Source organism: Lichenostomus cassidix, chromosome 27 (assembly GCF_008360975.1).
Source record: "Lichenostomus cassidix isolate B80296 chromosome 27, HeHo_3.0, whole genome shotgun sequence".
NCBI lineage: Eukaryota > Metazoa > Chordata > Aves > Passeriformes > Meliphagidae > Lichenostomus > Lichenostomus cassidix.
The window spans coordinates 96,211-113,850 of record NC_139507.1 but is presented as its reverse complement, the minus strand read 5'-3'; the positions used below and the strand labels follow the sequence as shown (position 1 = coordinate 113,850).

General features: G+C 42.1%; 1 protein-coding gene across 4 annotated transcripts in view; it reads left to right on the top strand.

Moving 5' to 3' along the window:
- TLK2 (tousled like kinase 2) overlaps window positions 1-17,640 on the top strand; it is a 41,137-nt gene that overhangs the window by 11,568 nt on the left and 11,929 nt on the right. For 2 of the 4 annotated variants that reach the window (XM_085083368.1, XM_085083369.1), the window contains 9 exons: window positions 498-541; window positions 1,619-1,714; window positions 4,399-4,566; window positions 5,115-5,210; window positions 8,016-8,108; window positions 9,687-9,797; window positions 11,165-11,301; window positions 12,707-12,859; window positions 16,682-16,748. In XM_085083368.1, the coding sequence (XP_084939494.1) occupies window positions 498-541; window positions 1,619-1,714; window positions 4,399-4,566; window positions 5,115-5,210; window positions 8,016-8,108; window positions 9,687-9,797; window positions 11,165-11,301; window positions 12,707-12,859; window positions 16,682-16,748 (965 nt within the window). The remainder of the gene's footprint in view (window positions 1-497; window positions 542-1,618; window positions 1,715-4,398; window positions 4,567-5,114; window positions 5,211-8,015; window positions 8,109-9,686; window positions 9,798-11,164; window positions 11,302-12,706; window positions 12,860-16,681; window positions 16,749-17,640) is intronic. The other 2 variants (XM_085083370.1, XM_085083371.1) reach the window with 2 other exon arrangements.

The following is a 17,640-nucleotide window of genomic DNA, read 5'->3' as shown; positions in this document are numbered from 1 at the left end:
GAACTGCTTTGATAATATGATAATAAGAGAAAAGGGCTAAGTTTTAATGAGCTGATGTTAAGCCACTGCTAATTATCTCTCAAACTCTTACAGGAATGCTAGTGAGACATCTAATATGCAGTAATTTATCTGAAGGCAGAGGAGTAAAAGTGTCCTTCGCTCTCTCCTGATCTTGAAGGAAATTTCAGAGAAGCTATGCAACAGTCAGGACTTTTAGTGTTTTTTAAGTACTTCAGCCAGTGCAAATGCTGTTTGATTGGATCTGACATGTTTGGAATTGAGAGTTAATTGAATTGTCAACTGTAGAGCCTCCCAAAAACAGCACAAGGGCTGTAACCCTGCGGCAGCCTTTTGTTACGCAGAAGCATTGTTGTGATAGGTGTTCCACTGAACAGGAAGAGGAGTGTCAAAATGTAGGAGGAGGTTTTTAGAATGGCATGGTAACTTCTGTTCTTAAAAGTGCAACTCTTACTTTGATCCTTTGCTTTCCTTTTTAGGGAAAGGCACTCCTAGAGGACATAAAATCAGTGATTATTTTGAGGTAAGAATCTTTTCATTGATAAATCTGCCTGAATTCCCATTTTGCAAAATTGGTAGATGAAGTTTGTGATGTGACGTATGTTACTGATCTGTCATTAGGATCATGGATTGATGATGTCAACCTGATTATGCTCAGATCTGTTTAGGCAGAGGATATGAGGAAGTTGATTTTTAAATTATTATTTAGTTGAACAGTTGATAAGGCATTTTTTTCACTTAAGTATAGGTTTGAGGTTGATTTCCATTGTAACCTGGATCTCAGTTGAGGATATCTTTAGGTATGCAAATGATTTTGATAAGGGTCCAGTGCTGCAAAAAAGCCCTCCTGCACAATCCTGCTGATTGGAGTGGGAAGTTACTTACAGGGTTCCCTCTTAAGAAGAACTTCCCATGGAAGGCACCATAGGGGACATGGAAGCCTCTCCCCAAAATAGTGATGGACGTTTTAAAAATCAGTATTCTTTTTGCACTGCTTAATACTGAAGTTTTTCTAGGTCTGCACAATCCAGAGCTGTAGCTTTCTCTTGAGTTTGTTCTTTATTTAATAAAGTAACTCTGAGTCAGAAATTAAGTGCTTATTAGTGCTTAGTTCTTTCCTGGGTTAAGTTTTTTAGTGAGTGATACGCTGTAGGGGTTTCTGTACCAGCTGGAGCAGTTCCCCAGCTCCATACCTGTCCTGCCTCTAGCGGTGACTGGCACAGGTGCTTCAGTGGAGACGAGCATTCCTTACCACTCCTGGGGTGCACGTCAGACACGTCTCCTCACAGGGAATGGGCTTCCTAATTCCTTAGAGTAAATGACTGATTATGACCAAGTGTGCAGGCTTATATCTTTTTGTGTTACAAAGGAAAATGTACTCAGTGCAAATACAAGTGTTTGAGGTACTTCTGTTATTTTTGAAAACTACTTGAACTGTTAAGGTTTTCCTCTTAATTTATGTTCTGTTTATTTAAATGATTCCTTGAAGCCTATAAGGCTTCATTTTTAAGATAAATGTGTTTTTTCTGTCTGTGTTAAACATGATTAAATGTAGTATCTCTCTGGAATTCCTGATGATCCAATCTGTTTGTCTGCCCAGTTTGCTGGGGGCAGTGGCCCAGGAACCAGTCCCGGTAGAAGCGTTCCACCTGTCGCCAGATCCTCTCCGCAGCATTCCCTGTCCAACCCCTTGCCGGTGAGTGTTCTTGGGAACACAGCTGGTGGCCTGGCATCAGCAAACTTGGTGGCCATGCTTCAGACAGGTAATACAAGGTTCTGGACAGGGAGCTGTTTCTTGGTGAGTGATTTGGCTGGTTCTCTGTTTTAAATCTGAAACTGGGTCCTGAGAGCAAAGCCATGTCTAGGACCTTGGGACAATAGCTAGTCCAGCTGTAGCTGACATGGATAGCTGAGCTTAAAGTGTGCAGGATGAATGTTTGTAACATGGTTTGTGTGTACAGAGGGATTCCAGTCCTTAATAAAGGTGGAACTGACCCATTAGTTACCCTATATTCTGCTGTAGCACATGAACTTCTGCATGGAGTTGGGAGTGTGTTGTGTGTTTGTGCAGCACTAGTCAGGGATATTCTGATCTTGGTTGTACCCCTTGCATATCTTGAACAATATGCACACTGTTGCATATTTTGGGGAGCTCTTTTACTTCTGTTCGTGTGCACGTGACTTGCAAGGGGCATTAGCAGAAGTTTGAAGAGAAATGTGTGTACATGCACAGCTGATGCTATTTTTTGGTATGTAATCCCACTTTACTTGCAGCATTGCTGCAAGATCTGGATGTGAAGAAGTAACCAGTGTTTCTAAGCCATTTTTGGACAGAGCAGCTAAAAAAAATTTGTTGCAACTAGCAAAGCAGTATTCAATTGCTCTGGTGCCTGAGCTTTAGTTTTGACCATTGGCTGGGCCCCTCTTAAAAAATTTTCAGCATTTGTCGAGCGTCACAAAAGACATTGTCGGCAAGGTTGGTATTCCCAAAACCAAATGCAAAGTCTTTAGTGATTCTGTTATTCTGCAGAGACCTTTGCACAGTTCCTGAATGTACGGAACTAAACCCCAACACTGAATACTCTGCTCAGAATGCCATGTGTTGCTAGATTTCAGAGGCTTTGTAATGCTGTTTGAAGGGAGAGCTTCACATATGCTTGCAGACACTTTATAATGTTTCTAAAAATTAAAAAGCATTTTATTGATTGAATGGACTTTCATCCTATCATTTATTAATTGACTAATACCTCTCTTTAAAGGGAAGTTAATGAAGAAATAGCATCTCTGAATGTTGCAGGTGTGTGAGGGATTAGGCACAATTCTTTATTCCAGCAGATTAGATAACCCACAATGGGACAAGTAGATTCTTCCTTTGGTTTTCTTCTTCTAAGCTTGTATGTGTTGAGTAGGTAAAAATTTAACAGAGTGTTTCTGGTGAATATTGATGTCACTGTTAGTTTCAGCCAGGCCAGTTTGTCTCTCTCCTTACACAGATGCTTGTGTTTGTCTTCTGTTCTTTACTCTTGCAGCTAAATCTGTGATATTTCCTTATTCATGACAAACTATTCTGGGCCTTTCCAAGATCTGTCCTCTTCTTAGAAACTGAATGTCAGTGGTTTCATCTAATCCCCAAAAAATGAGGGGATGAGTGAAAATTGGAAAACGTTGAGTATCTTACCCATTGCAGGTGTCAGTGTGATTTCAGAAGGAAGCAGAGCGTTAAAATGTCTTTCACATGAGACAAACCTCCTCCAGACCTGAATTAATCTGTACTGTACTGGAAAATTTCTGCTATCAGAACTCACAGAGAAATTGTAATGGCATCAGGACGTTACTTCTTCTCTTCAAATCTCTTGACTGCTTTGAATTGCCTTGCTCCTCATTTGATCAGAATGATCTGCAGGTCTTGAGACTCTTGTGAGGCCACTTTCAGGCACAAGCATTCTTTGGGGGAAGGAGGCACACTCTTGACATGGATAATGCTAGCCAGAAAACAGGTTGCAGTTTAGGTTTTTAAGAAAAACTGAAGCCTGACCTGACTGTTTGCTTTCTCTGAGGCATTTGCCTGGCCTCGAGTTACAGCTTGGAAGGATTTGGATGATTATTACCCAGACTACCAAGTTTTAGCAGTGATGGTGTGGCATTGGAAGCCAGGGCATTGAGATGTTGTGTGTTGTAGTCAGTGTAGCTCAGATGATTCTTATTGTTAAACCCAGTTCCTCCATCACAGTTGGAAAACTAACTTACTGCAGGAGAAAGGAGCTGGCACTTAAGAGATGTAATGGACCTTTAAGGGATTTTGGGAATGAATTAGTACTTTGCTGGAGAATCTCTCACCCTTGCTGGAGATGGGCCCCAGCTTTAATGACAGAAGTGAGCTTTCCCTGATGTCTGGGTCATGGACATGGTCAGGTTGCTGCCATGTGGCAGTTCTGATTTAGGTTACTTTATCAGAATAGCAGTGTATCATGAAATTGGCTGTTTGAAAATGAGACCTTAAGAAACATCAAAAAATACAATTATGAATGCATTGACCAAAACCCCAAGGTAGATTTTTGGACCTGCAATCTATTTTGCTCCACTGACTCTGAAACATACATATTTGCAAAGGAAGGGGGTATGTTAACTGACAAGTAATTCTGTCCTGTGAGTTCATTTGTTAGAGTTTTTTAAAACTGTTGATATCATTTCCTTGTTGCTGTCTGCCATTGGAACAATTACTGCAGGAGTCCTGTTTGAATTACCAGATCCTCACTACGCTGCCTGCTCATTCCTGAGCTGCTGCTTCGCTGACAACAGTTTTGGCAGAGTCAGAGAATCACTTTTTCTAATTTAAAAAAAAAAAAATAGTTCATTGTCTGTTTTTTGACTGTGTTGCAGCGGCGAGTGGAGCAGCCGCTGTATGGGGTAGACGGCAGCGCAGCCAAGGAGCCGCAGGAGGAACACTCTGCTCTGCCAACGCTGATGTCGGTGATGCTGGCGAAGCAGCGGCTAGAGAATGAGCAGCTGGCACAGAGGGGAGGTGGCCTCTGTTTTACTTTTGTCTCGGTGAGCAGCTCCGAAAAGATTTAAATCCTAAGGCATGTGTGTAGTTAAGGGGTGGGGAGTTTGAAGTTTTTCTGCCCAAGTGCAACCTCATTTTTTCTGACCCTTCTGGTAAGTTCATCTTCCTTGTGAAGAGTTCTAGGTACCAGGATTTGCTTGTTTAATAAAATGGTGTGAGTTTTAAGTTAACAGGTCAAAATCTTACATAGATCAAAATTATGTCATCTCAGAGGCTAATCTGATAGATGCAGAAAAGCAAAAGATTGAATTAGAGTCTTGTTGTGAGAAGAGTTTGGCTTGGCTTTGCATAATCTCGGCTGCTGTGAATTATATCAGGCTTTTAAAAGCTTTGTCTTTAGCAGGTTGGGCCAGGCTTCTTGAGGGAAACTGACTCAGGTTTTACTGAACTGAATCTCTAAAGCATCCTTAAACATGAACATGAAAGTGTGGTGCAGGCCAGGCTGCAGCTCCAGTGTGGAGATGAATGTATCTGCACGGGCACTGGTGATCGTGCTGAGGGACATGTAACAATACACAACTTTCTTTTACAGGCCCAGCAAGGCAGCCCATCTTCTACCGGATCAGGGAACACTGAGCATTCCTGCACCTCTCAAAAACAGATTTCCATCCAGCACAAACAGTCACAGGTATAGCTCACTAGACAATATACCTCGTGGATGTGAGGTTGAAGCTTGATGCAGCTTGTCCACTGTGCCAGAAGGTGCCGCTGGTAGTGGACATGATGTTTCCAGTGAGAAGAGCCAGTATTCCCGGCTCCGTCTGTCACTACTGAGTGAAGTGAATCTCTCTGAGCTTTGTTCCTCATTCTGTAAAGAATGTTTTCAGTTGCTACTGCTGGAGTCTGTCCAGTCTACTGCTGAGGCTTTTCTGTGTCAGTGCTGTGGGCAGTTCGTCAGCTGCGTGTGACTGTGCTTGAGAGAGGAACACCTCAGCTCTGTCTTTTTCTGCTCTGTTGTATCCTCAACATTCCTCCTCTCCCTGGAAGTGAAGGTGTGAAGGAACACTGAGTGATAGTTGTGAATGTCTCTGTTCAAGCGCTGAGTCTGTTCAAGCGCTGGGTCTTGGGTGCATCACATTGCTTACAGTACAAATAGCCACAGTCTATCTGGCAGCTCTTCTACCTCTGCAGAGTCCACTCATGGAATAGTTTGTCCTGTCGAGGTGGAACGTGATGTGTTCCTGAAAGTGCTTCCCAGCAACTTCACTGACCTGGAGTCAAGAAGAGGAGTAGCTCTTCTGACTGTACTTCTGTCTTTTTGATACCTTTTAAATTGAGATTCTTTTTGCTGTGCCATCTTCTGTTGCTTACCAGGGTGCCCAGATTTATCTGCAATGCACCTGGTTTATTTCTTCTCCAAGCCTGCTTTTAATCTTCTTTGGATTTTCATCTCAGATCTCTCTGTGTTTTCCCTTGAGCAATTTTTAAACAATCATTTCCTCATACCTGTCTGTGTCAGAGATGATGTTGTTGCTGGGAAGGTCCATTCTCCATTAACCCTGCAGGTGGTACAAGTTCTCTGTTGTACAGAGACAGCAATCCCCTCTCTGGGGATACTCACCTGCTCAAGTCTGAGTTCTGTTGTGTCACTAGGGTTGCATTTGTTGTCTGTATTGTTAAAATGCTGGTCTGGGAAGGTCCCTGTTTCCTGACAGTGCATGGAGAGATCTGTGTGTGAGAATGATGCCACAACTCAAGAACCTGCCAGAGATTATGTCAGTCTTTGCTGTCCGAACACCCATGCTTAAAGCAGTGGTCCCGCCTGGAGGGAACAGGGTGTTTTTATTTTCTTCTGTGCTCAACATGCCTGCAAGGTCCATGTTCTTAGCAAGACTTTATCTGAGCAAGCTTTCTGCCAGTGTTCAGCTACATTATATTCCCCAGAGGTCTAGGTGGAGCATACATGTGCAAGAAAGAATCTAGGAGGATGTTTGGCTGCATGATGAGGTCGTGTACATATCTTGGTTTTTCCCTTCCAAGCCTGTTAAGAGTTGATAGAGTTAAAAAACAAACTTGAGTGATTCCCAGCTTGAATCGCTTGTGGCAGTGCCAAAAGCAAGTCAGCATGATGTGATTTCCTTAGTGTTTTCAGACAATGCTAGGGCCTGAGTGCTCTGATGTGACTTGGGATGAAGTCACATGTTAAGAGCGTGTATCCAGACTTCATCTGAGACGGGGCAAGCATGTCTGTGCACTCACCAAAGTGAAATAACAATCACTTACTAAAGAAACTTTCTGCTGTTTGGCCACCAGCTGCACCAGGTTCTCCACAGACATCCTGCAGAGTGCCTTCCATGGCAAAGCTTTTCCTGCAGGCAGGAAGCATGAACCAAGTTGAGGCACAGGTGAGGTTACCTGCCCAGGCCTCCTCTTTGTCTCTTGACATTTAGGCCCATCATTCTTGATGTGCTGTGCTGGCAGGTGCTCTGCTTGAGCTTTCCCATACTGGGCATATGTCAGGAAGCAACAGTCAGCCAAGTTTGTCTCTTACTCTATGGTGTTGGCTTCCAGGCAAGCTTGAAATTTGGAGAACACAGGTAAGTGCTATCTCTGTTCAGAAGTGGAATAGGTGCCTGCTAGCCACAAGTGGGATTTCTGTGTGTGCAGTCCTGGAGAGTTTCCTCTATGTTTAATTGGCTGTTTTAGATGCTGTGTTCATGTACATACTGACTCTTCCCCCTTCCCCACCTGTTAATTGGAGTGCCAAATCTGAAATATTTGAAGAATATAGTGTGTGTCTTCTGTTCCTGGGTATAATGCTCATTTCACTGCTTCACTGAAGGTACTTGATATGTGCTGCACCCCATAAAACTTTGCAGATAGTTTTCACTGAAGAACTATAAAGCTCCTGTCCCCAGTGGGCATTAACACATCAGTTTATCAGAAACAAAAGCTTGTGCCCAATACTCTTGTTTTCAATCTGTTAAAATATTTTTAAATTAAGAGCCGTTTTTTCTGTCAGGACCACTTTAGAGCCCCACAGGTGTTGTCTTTGTCTGCAGGTGGTTCTCTGTGTTCATGAAAGATAAATTCGGTATTCCAGCTAAGGGCTGGGATTTGGTGTGATTTTTTTTTGTTCTTAGGCCTTTTCTCTGTATAATCTCTCCTGCACAGAGACCACCAAAAAGTGTGCAAAACTCAACTATAGACAAAATTTGCAGGACACAGAGGATATTTTAGGCTGTTGAGTTACCAGTTTGTGCTATTCAGATCAGCTCCGTGCTGGCTGGCTGCACCTCCTGAGCTGGAGGAGCCCGCCATGCAACAACAAAATTAATAATGGAGAACATTCTTCCCCTGACTGCAAGGATGCAGGGGATCAGTCCTTCTGAGACCCAGCAGTTCAGATCAGAGGGGCTTACACTGGGGTGCTGTCTGTTTGAAACATTATCCGTTTATCTTAAACATGGTTTATGGTGATTTTTCCCTACAGTCTGACCTCACAATGGAAAAAATATCTGCACTAGAAAACAGTAAGAACTCTGACTTGGAGAAGAAGGAGGGGAGGATAGATGACTTATTAAGAGTAAGTATTTAAAGTGGGGCAACTCTTCTAAAAACTGCTATTTAAATATACTTAGAATGCTTGTGCCAGCCGGGCTGCAGAGCAGGGGCTTGTATACCAACTGTAGATCCAACACTTGCAAGGTAAAACAAATCCAATGTTCCCTTATCTGCAGGATAATTGTCTGGATTGTAGCCCCACTGTGTTTGGGCCTGCTTGAATCTAAGCAGTGTCTGGGGATGTACAGTGCAGTGTTGTTGTAGCTCAGTTGTTTGTGCCCTCAGCAGTGTTGGCCTCCATTTGATCTATTGCACACTTACGTATTTTGCTGGCTAACCTAACAGGTTCCTCTGGAGAATTCACAGAATCATGGAATGACTAAGGTTGGAAAAGACCTTTAAGATCACCAAGTCCAGCCATCAGTGTAGCACCACCACCATGTTCACCACTAAACCATGTCCTCCATTGCCACATCCATACGTTTTTTGAACACTTCCAGGGATGGTGACTCCACCACTGACCTTTTCCCTCCACCCAGTTATTCCCCTCTTCTGTGTCCTGAGGAGCTGACTGCCTTTCCTTTGACAGCATGCTCAGTAGCCTCTCAGTAGCCTGGGAAGTAATGTTCTGAAATGCTCATTCAGGAGAGTCACAGACATGTATAGAGATGAGGAGAACATCCTTAGGCCGAGCCAAAAGAATAAAGCTCTTAACCCATTAGTACTCTTCAGTAGAAGATAAATACCTTCAAATCAAGTGTCTTGTCTTAATGGAGGAGGTCTAACTGACTTAGCTTTCATCAGCTGGAGAGGCAGCTCTTGTGAAGTGTTGAAAAGCATTAGAAAGCACATTAAAGGAAGTAGAGGGAAGGCTCTGTGCATATCTTGTCTCAGCACCTGAAAGACCTCAGTTTATGGAGACATGGGGCACATGAGAATTTGTGGGTAACAATCCATGAAGCAGGAAATAGATTTTTTTTTCTTTTAATTATTATTATTTTTGTTTTTACCAGACTATTAGTTGGAAGGGAAATGGTTGAATTTAATTTCTGTAGTAATGAAAGTGGTTGCACAAACAGTCCTGTTGCATGCTGTGGTGGTGTGAAGCAGCAGCTGCCACTGGGAGCAGTCTGTGTAGAGGGGCTGACAGAAAGTGACTCGAACAAGAATTCAACTGAAAGTACAAAGGGAGTTCCCCTGTCTTTTTCCTCTGCCAGTATTGTGGCTAAAGAGGGAGGATGGTCCAGGAATGACTAAGCTATTTTGAGACTTGGTAGCTGTGGCAAGGTCCTAAATGTTTAACAAAAGAAAAAAATTAAAATACTTTTGCTTGTCTTTAATCTCTCTGTACCTTAGTTCCTTACATGTAAATCAGGATGACAGAATTTCTGTGTTCTAGATGGGTGTTAAGAAGTGAGTTAAAAATTTAAGAGTTTGTCTTGGATGTTTTGCTAAACAAAATCTGTTCTTTTATCCTGCTGGTTTGCTGACTTTAGTCTGCTCCCCACAGCTAGCTGGAGAAACGTCTTCCTACATGATGCTTAGTTTGGCTCTTCTGAGTGGTTTAAAGTCACAGGCTTTGTTCTCTGTTCACTTTTAGGCTAACTGTGATTTGAGACGGCAGATAGACGAGCAGCAAAAGATGCTGGAGAAGTACAAGGAGCGGTTGAATCGATGTGTAACCATGAGCAAGAAGCTTCTTATAGAAAAGGTGAGCAGGGGATATCTCCGCAGTCACAGTTCATGTCCTTGAAAACATCTCTATCTTCTTAACAGTCAAAACCTACTCCTACTGCTTTAGTGATAAAAGACAACTGGAATTCTGTCTTGAATTATTTCTCAAAAATAATTTGAGAAATGGAATGTAATCCAATGACTGAAGGGATTCAGAATGTTCAAATATGGTCACTTTGACCAGTGGCAGAGTGATCTCTTGCTTAAGTGAAATAGAGCTCTAAATGCAGCAGGCATTGCTTGATTTGGAAAACCATACACCTGAAAAGCAACACTCTGCAGTTCTGGGAAGCAGGAGCAGTGTCCCATTGTGCAGTGGAATTCCCCATGTCCCAGAGCAGGTGATTTAGACCTTTCCTTCTTTCAAACAACAAAGTTGGAGATTGTTGCTTTGTGTTACGCTGAAAACAACACATTAAAGACACTGGGGACAGTGCTAGGCTGCTGTTAACCAGCATCCAGCCTGCTTCAATGTTGAAAGATTTCCAGCTTTTCTGATGGTTAAACAGTGTGGGGGATTGATTGTTCTTTCACCTGTTGGCCAGTTACACCTATTGTTTGTGAGCACTGGATGGGCAAATCTACCCAGGTGCTGGCTGGGACGTGCTGTCTGTTTGAGTTGACTTTGTCACAGAGCTGATTGTTCTTGGCTGAGCAGGGTTCCCCTCTCTGGGAGGATTTGTACCTCTGGACAAGGTGTTAGGTAGACTTGGTTTTCAGATTGATGCTTGTAGCTCCAGTGAGGAGCTTCACTGGCTCATCTCTAATTCTGTCTGACTGGAATTTTGCTGCTCTTGTCTGAGGCCTTGGAAATTTCCTCTCGCTTACCAGAAATACTCTGTGACAGACACGACCACCTGAGTTTATGCATGTTGGTGACCTGAGATTGTGTCACTTCTGAACATGGTAGAAGACTAGGACTGAGCTGGCTGATCACTGTACCTTAGTCTTAATAGTGATCCAAGGTGCATTTTCTTCCTTCATCTCCTGAATAAGGGCCTGGTCAGAGCTGGGCCTGCAGTCTAGCTAAACTACTGATACAAAGGGATAGTTTGAATCCTACTGCCAGGCTGATTTCAGCTGATCATAGGATGGATGAGCTGCCCAGGCAGTCATCAGGAGGGAAGAGTGAGGCTGAAATGTTAGGATGGAGGTGAACAAATGCCTGTCAAACCAGTGCGAAGCACCAGCAGTAATTTGATCAATGATACTTAGCTGGGTTTCAGATAAGCAGAAGTGAAACAATAGAAAGTGGTAAGAATTGGTGGTGATTTAAAACACCCTGCAGACCTTAGCTAGTAATTTATGGCTTGTATTTTTACATGGGCTTTATTTTGCTTTCAGTCAAAGCAGGAGAAGATGGCATGCCGAGATAAGAGCATGCAGGATCGATTGAGGCTGGGGCACTTCACCACAGTGCGGCACGGCGCGTCCTTCACCGAGCAGTGGACAGATGGCTATGCCTTCCAGAACCTCATCAAGTGAGGACAAACAGGATTGTCTTTAACTTCAGAGGCAGAAGTGGAAAAAAACCCCAGCAGTTGTGTGTGTTGTCTTGCACGTCAGAATGTGAGAGTGGTGTGACTGATGCATGGAACGATCAGATAGGAACTCCTGACAATGGGGAACATTTTCACACTGAAGTGAGAAATCTATTTCCACTGAAGCTTCAAGAGACTTGAATTGGAATAAAATGGTTTGAGTTGACCTCTGGGCCAACTGTTGTTCCCTCTTGGGAATCCTCAGTGCGCCCACCCGGCTGTGTAGTGCTTGGAGTGGAGGAGTGGACCAAAATCTCACCTATATCATGAGTCAATCAATTTGATTTGCATCCTTGCATATATTAGTCAAAGAAGGCTAATTAGCTATTAGCTTTTTTTCTTTTTTTTTTTTCTTTTTTTTTTTTTTTTTAAAGTAGAAAGTGGAGAAGCTTGAAAGAGAAAATCCATACTATTTAACTTGTTTTGCCTTCTGGTAACAGTGATCAAAGGGGGCTGCAGAAATCTGGAAGTAAAGATCAGAGACCCTTTTATGCAGGATGTTAATGGAAATATCCAGTCAATTCCCACCTGGCGCCTAGACCTTTAAGTAGGACTTGGCAAATTAATTGCGCTAGAGAGTTACGTGTGATCCTTTAAAATCACATCATTTCTCTGTAGTCTGGTAAGGAGGTGCAGCTCTTGTTGGGTGCAGATTAAGGACTTTATAATTCTTCCTTAGTTTGTGCTGTAAGACATGGAAAAAGTACTTCTGGAATACTTACCTGCAGCCTCAGTCTCTTTTAAAAAGGGAATTAGCTATGCAAATGCTTAGGTTATTTAGACTTGAAATTTCAAGAGTGCTTTTATCACTGTAACAAGTTTCCAGATAGTCTTTTTATCTTGAAGGAGAGACCATTTCCCAGGGAAAGTGGGAATGGTGTTGGTTACATTCCAGAGAAATTAGGATAGCTTAACTGTACTTTTGAAGTGTAAGGATACTTTCTCAGACAGTGCCAGACTTCAGGAATAGTTTTAACAGGAAAATCTGAGATTTAGAGCAGAGGCTTCTAGGAAAAAGTACGTGGAAAGTTAGTGACTTGCCATGGATCCTGGGTTTCTGTGGGGTTAGCAACTCCTTTGGATGTCCTCTGCATGAATTAAACCTTTCACTTACTGAAACGTTTCTCTGAGCCAGGAAAGGAATCCTCTTTTATGTAAAAATACCTTTAAAAATTGGACTCATCATTTTTGGCACATCCCCCTTTTCTGTACAAAAATATTTTGTTACAAATCTTACAACTGATCCGAAATTCATGGATCCAGTCGGGTTGAACAGATGCTGAAGACAGCCAAGTGCACACCCTTAGTTATCTGCATCGTGTTTTTTCTCCCCTCTGCTTTTCAGGCAACAGGAAAGGATAAATTCCCAGCGGGAAGAAATAGAAAGACAACGAAAAATGTTAGCGAAGCGTAAGCCACCGGCGATGGGCCAGACCCCTCCAGCAAGCACTGAGCAGAAGCAGCGCAAGAGCAAGACCAACGGAGCAGAAAATGAAACGTAGGTTCCATGGCCTTCTTGGTGTGTGGCAAAGCCACGTACTTTGATTAGAGCATGAAATACCTCCTGGGAAACAGGGTCTTGCCCTTGCCTCCAGGCTTCACTCCATGCACAAATGAATGTTGTGGAATTAGCCTGGCATTCAACAACACCTGGCTGCAGTTCTAAATAGTTTTCATTGAAGTAAAACAAGCATCATTGCTGAGTCCAGACTTTGTATGAGCTTAACTTTATTTTTTTATGAGTGCAGTAATTTTTTCAGTAGTCCTGTTTTGTCAGGTTTGAAAAGTGGGGTCTGACTTTAGTGTTGCAAGTTCAGAATGATATCAGTATCAGGGTGCTTTTTTTAGGAAAAAAATTATACACATTTAGAAGCCTTGATTTCTGTGTATTTTCTGTGGAAAATTCTGAGTTAAGAGTTTTCAAACAATTCATTTGGGGTTATGAAGAAATAAGATGCTCTCTAAAGAGACAGTGCATTGAGCATTAGCCTGTTCTCCAAAACAGTTCTTCACACATACATGACCCAGGGAAATGGTGGAAGTGCTATTCTTTTCCAGATTTGTTTTTTTCTCCTGCCTCTTTTGAAGTTACTGATGCTCTAAGAGACTTGATATTCTTAGAGAGTAAAGCTGGGTCTCGGAAGAAGTTTAAAACATTAGTTTTTCAGAAGTTTTTGTGAGTTGGAAATACATGTAGTCGGACACTTAGCCCTACCTTCTCTCAGTTCCCTTTACAGACTTCATTTTATTGCTGTAGGCTAATACTATAACTCTCATTGACACTTTTCATTTTTCACTATTAAATCTCCTGGGCTTGACTTGACCTCCAAGTTCCAGAAGCCCTTTGAATTCTTGGGCTGGATCTTTAAAACGGCATGTGAAGCAAAAGCTCCCACTGCCTTCGCAGTCTCAGCAGACATGGCACATGGCTGAATCCTGATATTCAGGGTGCCCTCAGCTCCAGGGCTGTGCTCCCAAATGGGGTACAGGTACCTGCAGATCAGGTGGGTTGTGTGGGAGAGCACTAGGTGCTTCCTGCAGATAAGTAACTTGATTGGAGATGTTTCCCCCTTGTTATGGCGAAGGGAGCCTGAAAAGAACTACATAAAACTTTAAAGCTGTCTTTTTATATTGCCAGGTGTGAGCTGGGAGAAGCAAATGGAATGTCTGTACATGGATGCTACAGTGTTGCTATTTATTGTGGTAACCTTTCACTTCCAAAGGGCAGGATGAGCTTTCCCCATTTTTGTGGGATTCTTTTTCACCAGCAGTCTGGTGCAGCTGTAGTGTGGCGTATTCTGGAGACATGGCAGCACAGGTCCTCATGTGCCCTGGAATCCTGGTCATGTCTGTGATGCTTCTGCTTGTGTTGTGCTGTGAGCCTGCCTTGGCATAATCCAACTTTACCACACTCTGCTAGGAAGCCTTTTAAGTTCCAAGGTCTTTTTCTCTGTTTCTTGCTGGTTTATCATTTTTCACTGATATATTTTAGGGTGATATCTTCGTGGTTTAGAAAAGCTTATTGTTGTGTGCTTGATAAAAACTGCTTGCCAGGGTATGGATATGGTTCATGTGGACTGTTGTAGCTTATGTGAAAACACTGAGGTTTTTGCAAGTCATCTGTAGCAACTGGACTGACAGACTACTCACTTAATCATTGATTATCCAGTTAAGTGCATTTGTTGTACCCTTGTGTATTAGGAACAAAATTTTCTGATTTCTGGAGGGAGGCTTTTTGTTGTGCAATTCTTAGAGAGGCTGACTTTTAGGCAATTTAAGTATAAATGTTTCTAAAAGTTGAATAAGAAGCAGAGAGCCAAATTCCTTTTTGATTTTTCATTTGTCTTTGGTTCATGGTTGTTGCTGTGCCTTAAAAAGGAGAGGAAGGTCCCGTGATCCAAATTTAAACACAAGCTCTCCCAAAATGAGTTTCTAGCCTGTGAATGAGAAAAGGATTTTCATTCAGGAAAATAATTCTGCTGGGGCTGATTGAGATTCATTAGGGCAGCTTGGGCAGCCTTCAGCTGCACTAGAGGTAGGTAGAGTGTTTCTAACATGTTTCTGTGTAACAGGTGTTTGTCTCAGAGCCCCCTTGATTTTTGTGATGGTTGCTGTAACAGGCAGCTGTTTTGGGCAGCGTTAGCTTGGTGGTGCTCATTACATCTTTGCCCTAATGAGCAGACTGACAGTGTTTGTTATTTGTGTGCACGAGAATGTGTGCAAACCTCGTTGCTGGTTTATTCAATTGTCTCTTTATTCCTTACACAGCAACAGCAACCAAAGAGTCACAGAACCGCAAAGACCTAAACTCTTGGGACAATCTTTCAGATTATCTGAATCTAATTAGAATTCAGGCTGTCTGTGTGAATTAGAATCATAGAATCACAGAATATCCTGAGTTGGAGGGGAGTCCCAAGGATCATCAGGTCTGACTCAGGGCCCTCAGCAGTTTTATATGAAATGAGGCAACATGTGACCATTTTTGATACTGATTTTGTTTTATATGTATCCTTGATTCATAATAAACAGTTTCTTCTGCTCAAGATTCTTTCTTACGGAAATGGGCTTATGAGTTTTCCATTAAATTTATCAGGTAACAACTCTTTTTGCCCTTGTTTCAAGTATATGGACTCTCTGCACTATCAACAGAGGGAAGCTGGGGCATTTCAAGATGAGCACTTGATGAACTGAATGCTCTCTCCTCTCAATTTACTGATTTAAGGTTGCCCTGCACAGATGTAGGACTCAGTCCTCTCGTGAAGGAAGTTGAGGTATTGATACTCTGGAGGCCTCCTGCGCTAGCCTTGTGTGAAATACTGTATAGAGCATAACTGCTGCTGCAGGAATCCTCCTGGAATATGCTTTGAACTCAATTTAGGTTCAAAAACAGATACTTGTGTGCTGTCACATGCAGATCTTGTTTACAGAGCAAACAGAAGCAGTTGATAAGGGCTTCGTAACTTTATGTTCACATGTGATGCTTTTACCAAACCCCTTGTTGGTAGTAATGAGATAATTAATATAGTGATTCATTTTTCTAATCCTAAAGATCTCAGCATGTCATTGCATTTTACAAGTGATGAGCTCTGTCAGTGTTTCAGTGTAAGGCTGTGCTTTGCCTCTACATGGCACACTTGGCATGGAAAAGATATCGAAAACATTATGAAACCTTTTGACCAACCATCTAGAGCAGAAACTTTGCACATCATTTACTATCAATAAAATAGGGATTATTCCCCTTATCCCATTGCTTCTTCTCTTAACTACATGGGAGGTCAAAAATGTGATAAAGTAAATTTCCCAAGGTTTCCCTGGAAGCCACTTGGCAGGATCTGAAACAAGAAAAACTTCTGAATCCCCGGTCATCGCTCTGTTTGCAGTGGTTGTGTGGCCCGGTGTGCTTCTAGTCCCAGAGTGAATAGCTGGGTTTTATTATCCAGCTTTTATTACAAATATAAATTTGAAAATGAGTCAGTAAAGCAAACTTTACATGGAAAATAAGGTGGGGAATATTTGTGCTTCACTTTTCTGTGTTTAGATTATGATTTAGCTGTTTAGTTAAAAGTCAGTCAGTGGCCTAGATAGGTGTTATTAGGGACTTGGATTTGAAATTAATGTATGTTGTTGAGGTTTAAGGTTTTGTTCTCATTTAGACTGATTATTAAAAAATACAGTTTGCAGAGTTTATGTAAAAAATTCTGTGCTGGCTGTTGATTTACTCTGCGGAGTTGTTACTTTCACTGGCAATGTGCATTCTGCAGATTGTTCACTTTATCATGTCTTGAAACCTAATGTGTTCAGTCTTTCTTTTTTTGTGCAGGTTAACATTAGCAGAATACCATGAACAGGAGGAAATCTTCAAACTCCGACTAGGTCATCTTAAAAAGGTAAGAACTAGCTGCAGCAAAGGTTTTTTTGTGCAGTATTCTGTGAACAAGAGCATTTCCTCTAGAAGAAATCAATTGATAATCAAGAAGGTTTTGTGCTTGAAAGGAATAGCCAGGATTTTGTAATAATTTTTTCAGGGCAGTGGTATTCATGAAGGATGTTCTTTGCTTCAATAAATAGATTTCTATGTTCTTAAAGTTAGGATTTCGTGCAGAGTTCCACTCTTTGATACATCTTCTGTCACTGTGACCTGGCTGGTGCTGGACTCTAAGTATGTATAACACAGGGAAACAGGAAGGAATGGACCAAGGGAAGAAAATTATCAGAACACAGCCAAAAAATGCAACAGTCATTGACTTTTCCAGTTCTTTGCAATATGGAGTAACCAACAGTATCAGTCCAATAAAATCTCTTGGGCTGTTGCAAACCAGTTTCATTGAGGCAGCTGCAGTGCACGTTTGTTCTCAAATGCCTTGGCTTCAGTAGGAACTGTACCTGCAAGTGAGGTTATATTGAGGTAGGCTGTTGGTTACCTTGAAAATGATTGCAGTGACCTATAAATAAATTTTCTGCGACACTTCAACAGGTGGAATACTGAGAAAAAATATAGATGTCTTCTGCCATTTCCTGGTTAGGTGTGATCTCTGCTAAGTCTAAGGCGTTTCCTTTCGCGAATGAACCAAAGAGGAAGCAAATGTCTTGCTGGATTGCCCCTTCTTTTCTCAGGTGCTGCTCAAACTCTGCATTTAGGTTTTTTCCCATAACCTTGACACGCAGGCTGAATGCAAGGCTCCGTACTCCCTTGTTATTTTCAGTGGAAGAGAAAGTTACTGCACACCCGGAATCTGCTGGCAGTCTACCCATTATGCTTTATTGACCTGTGAAAGAGAA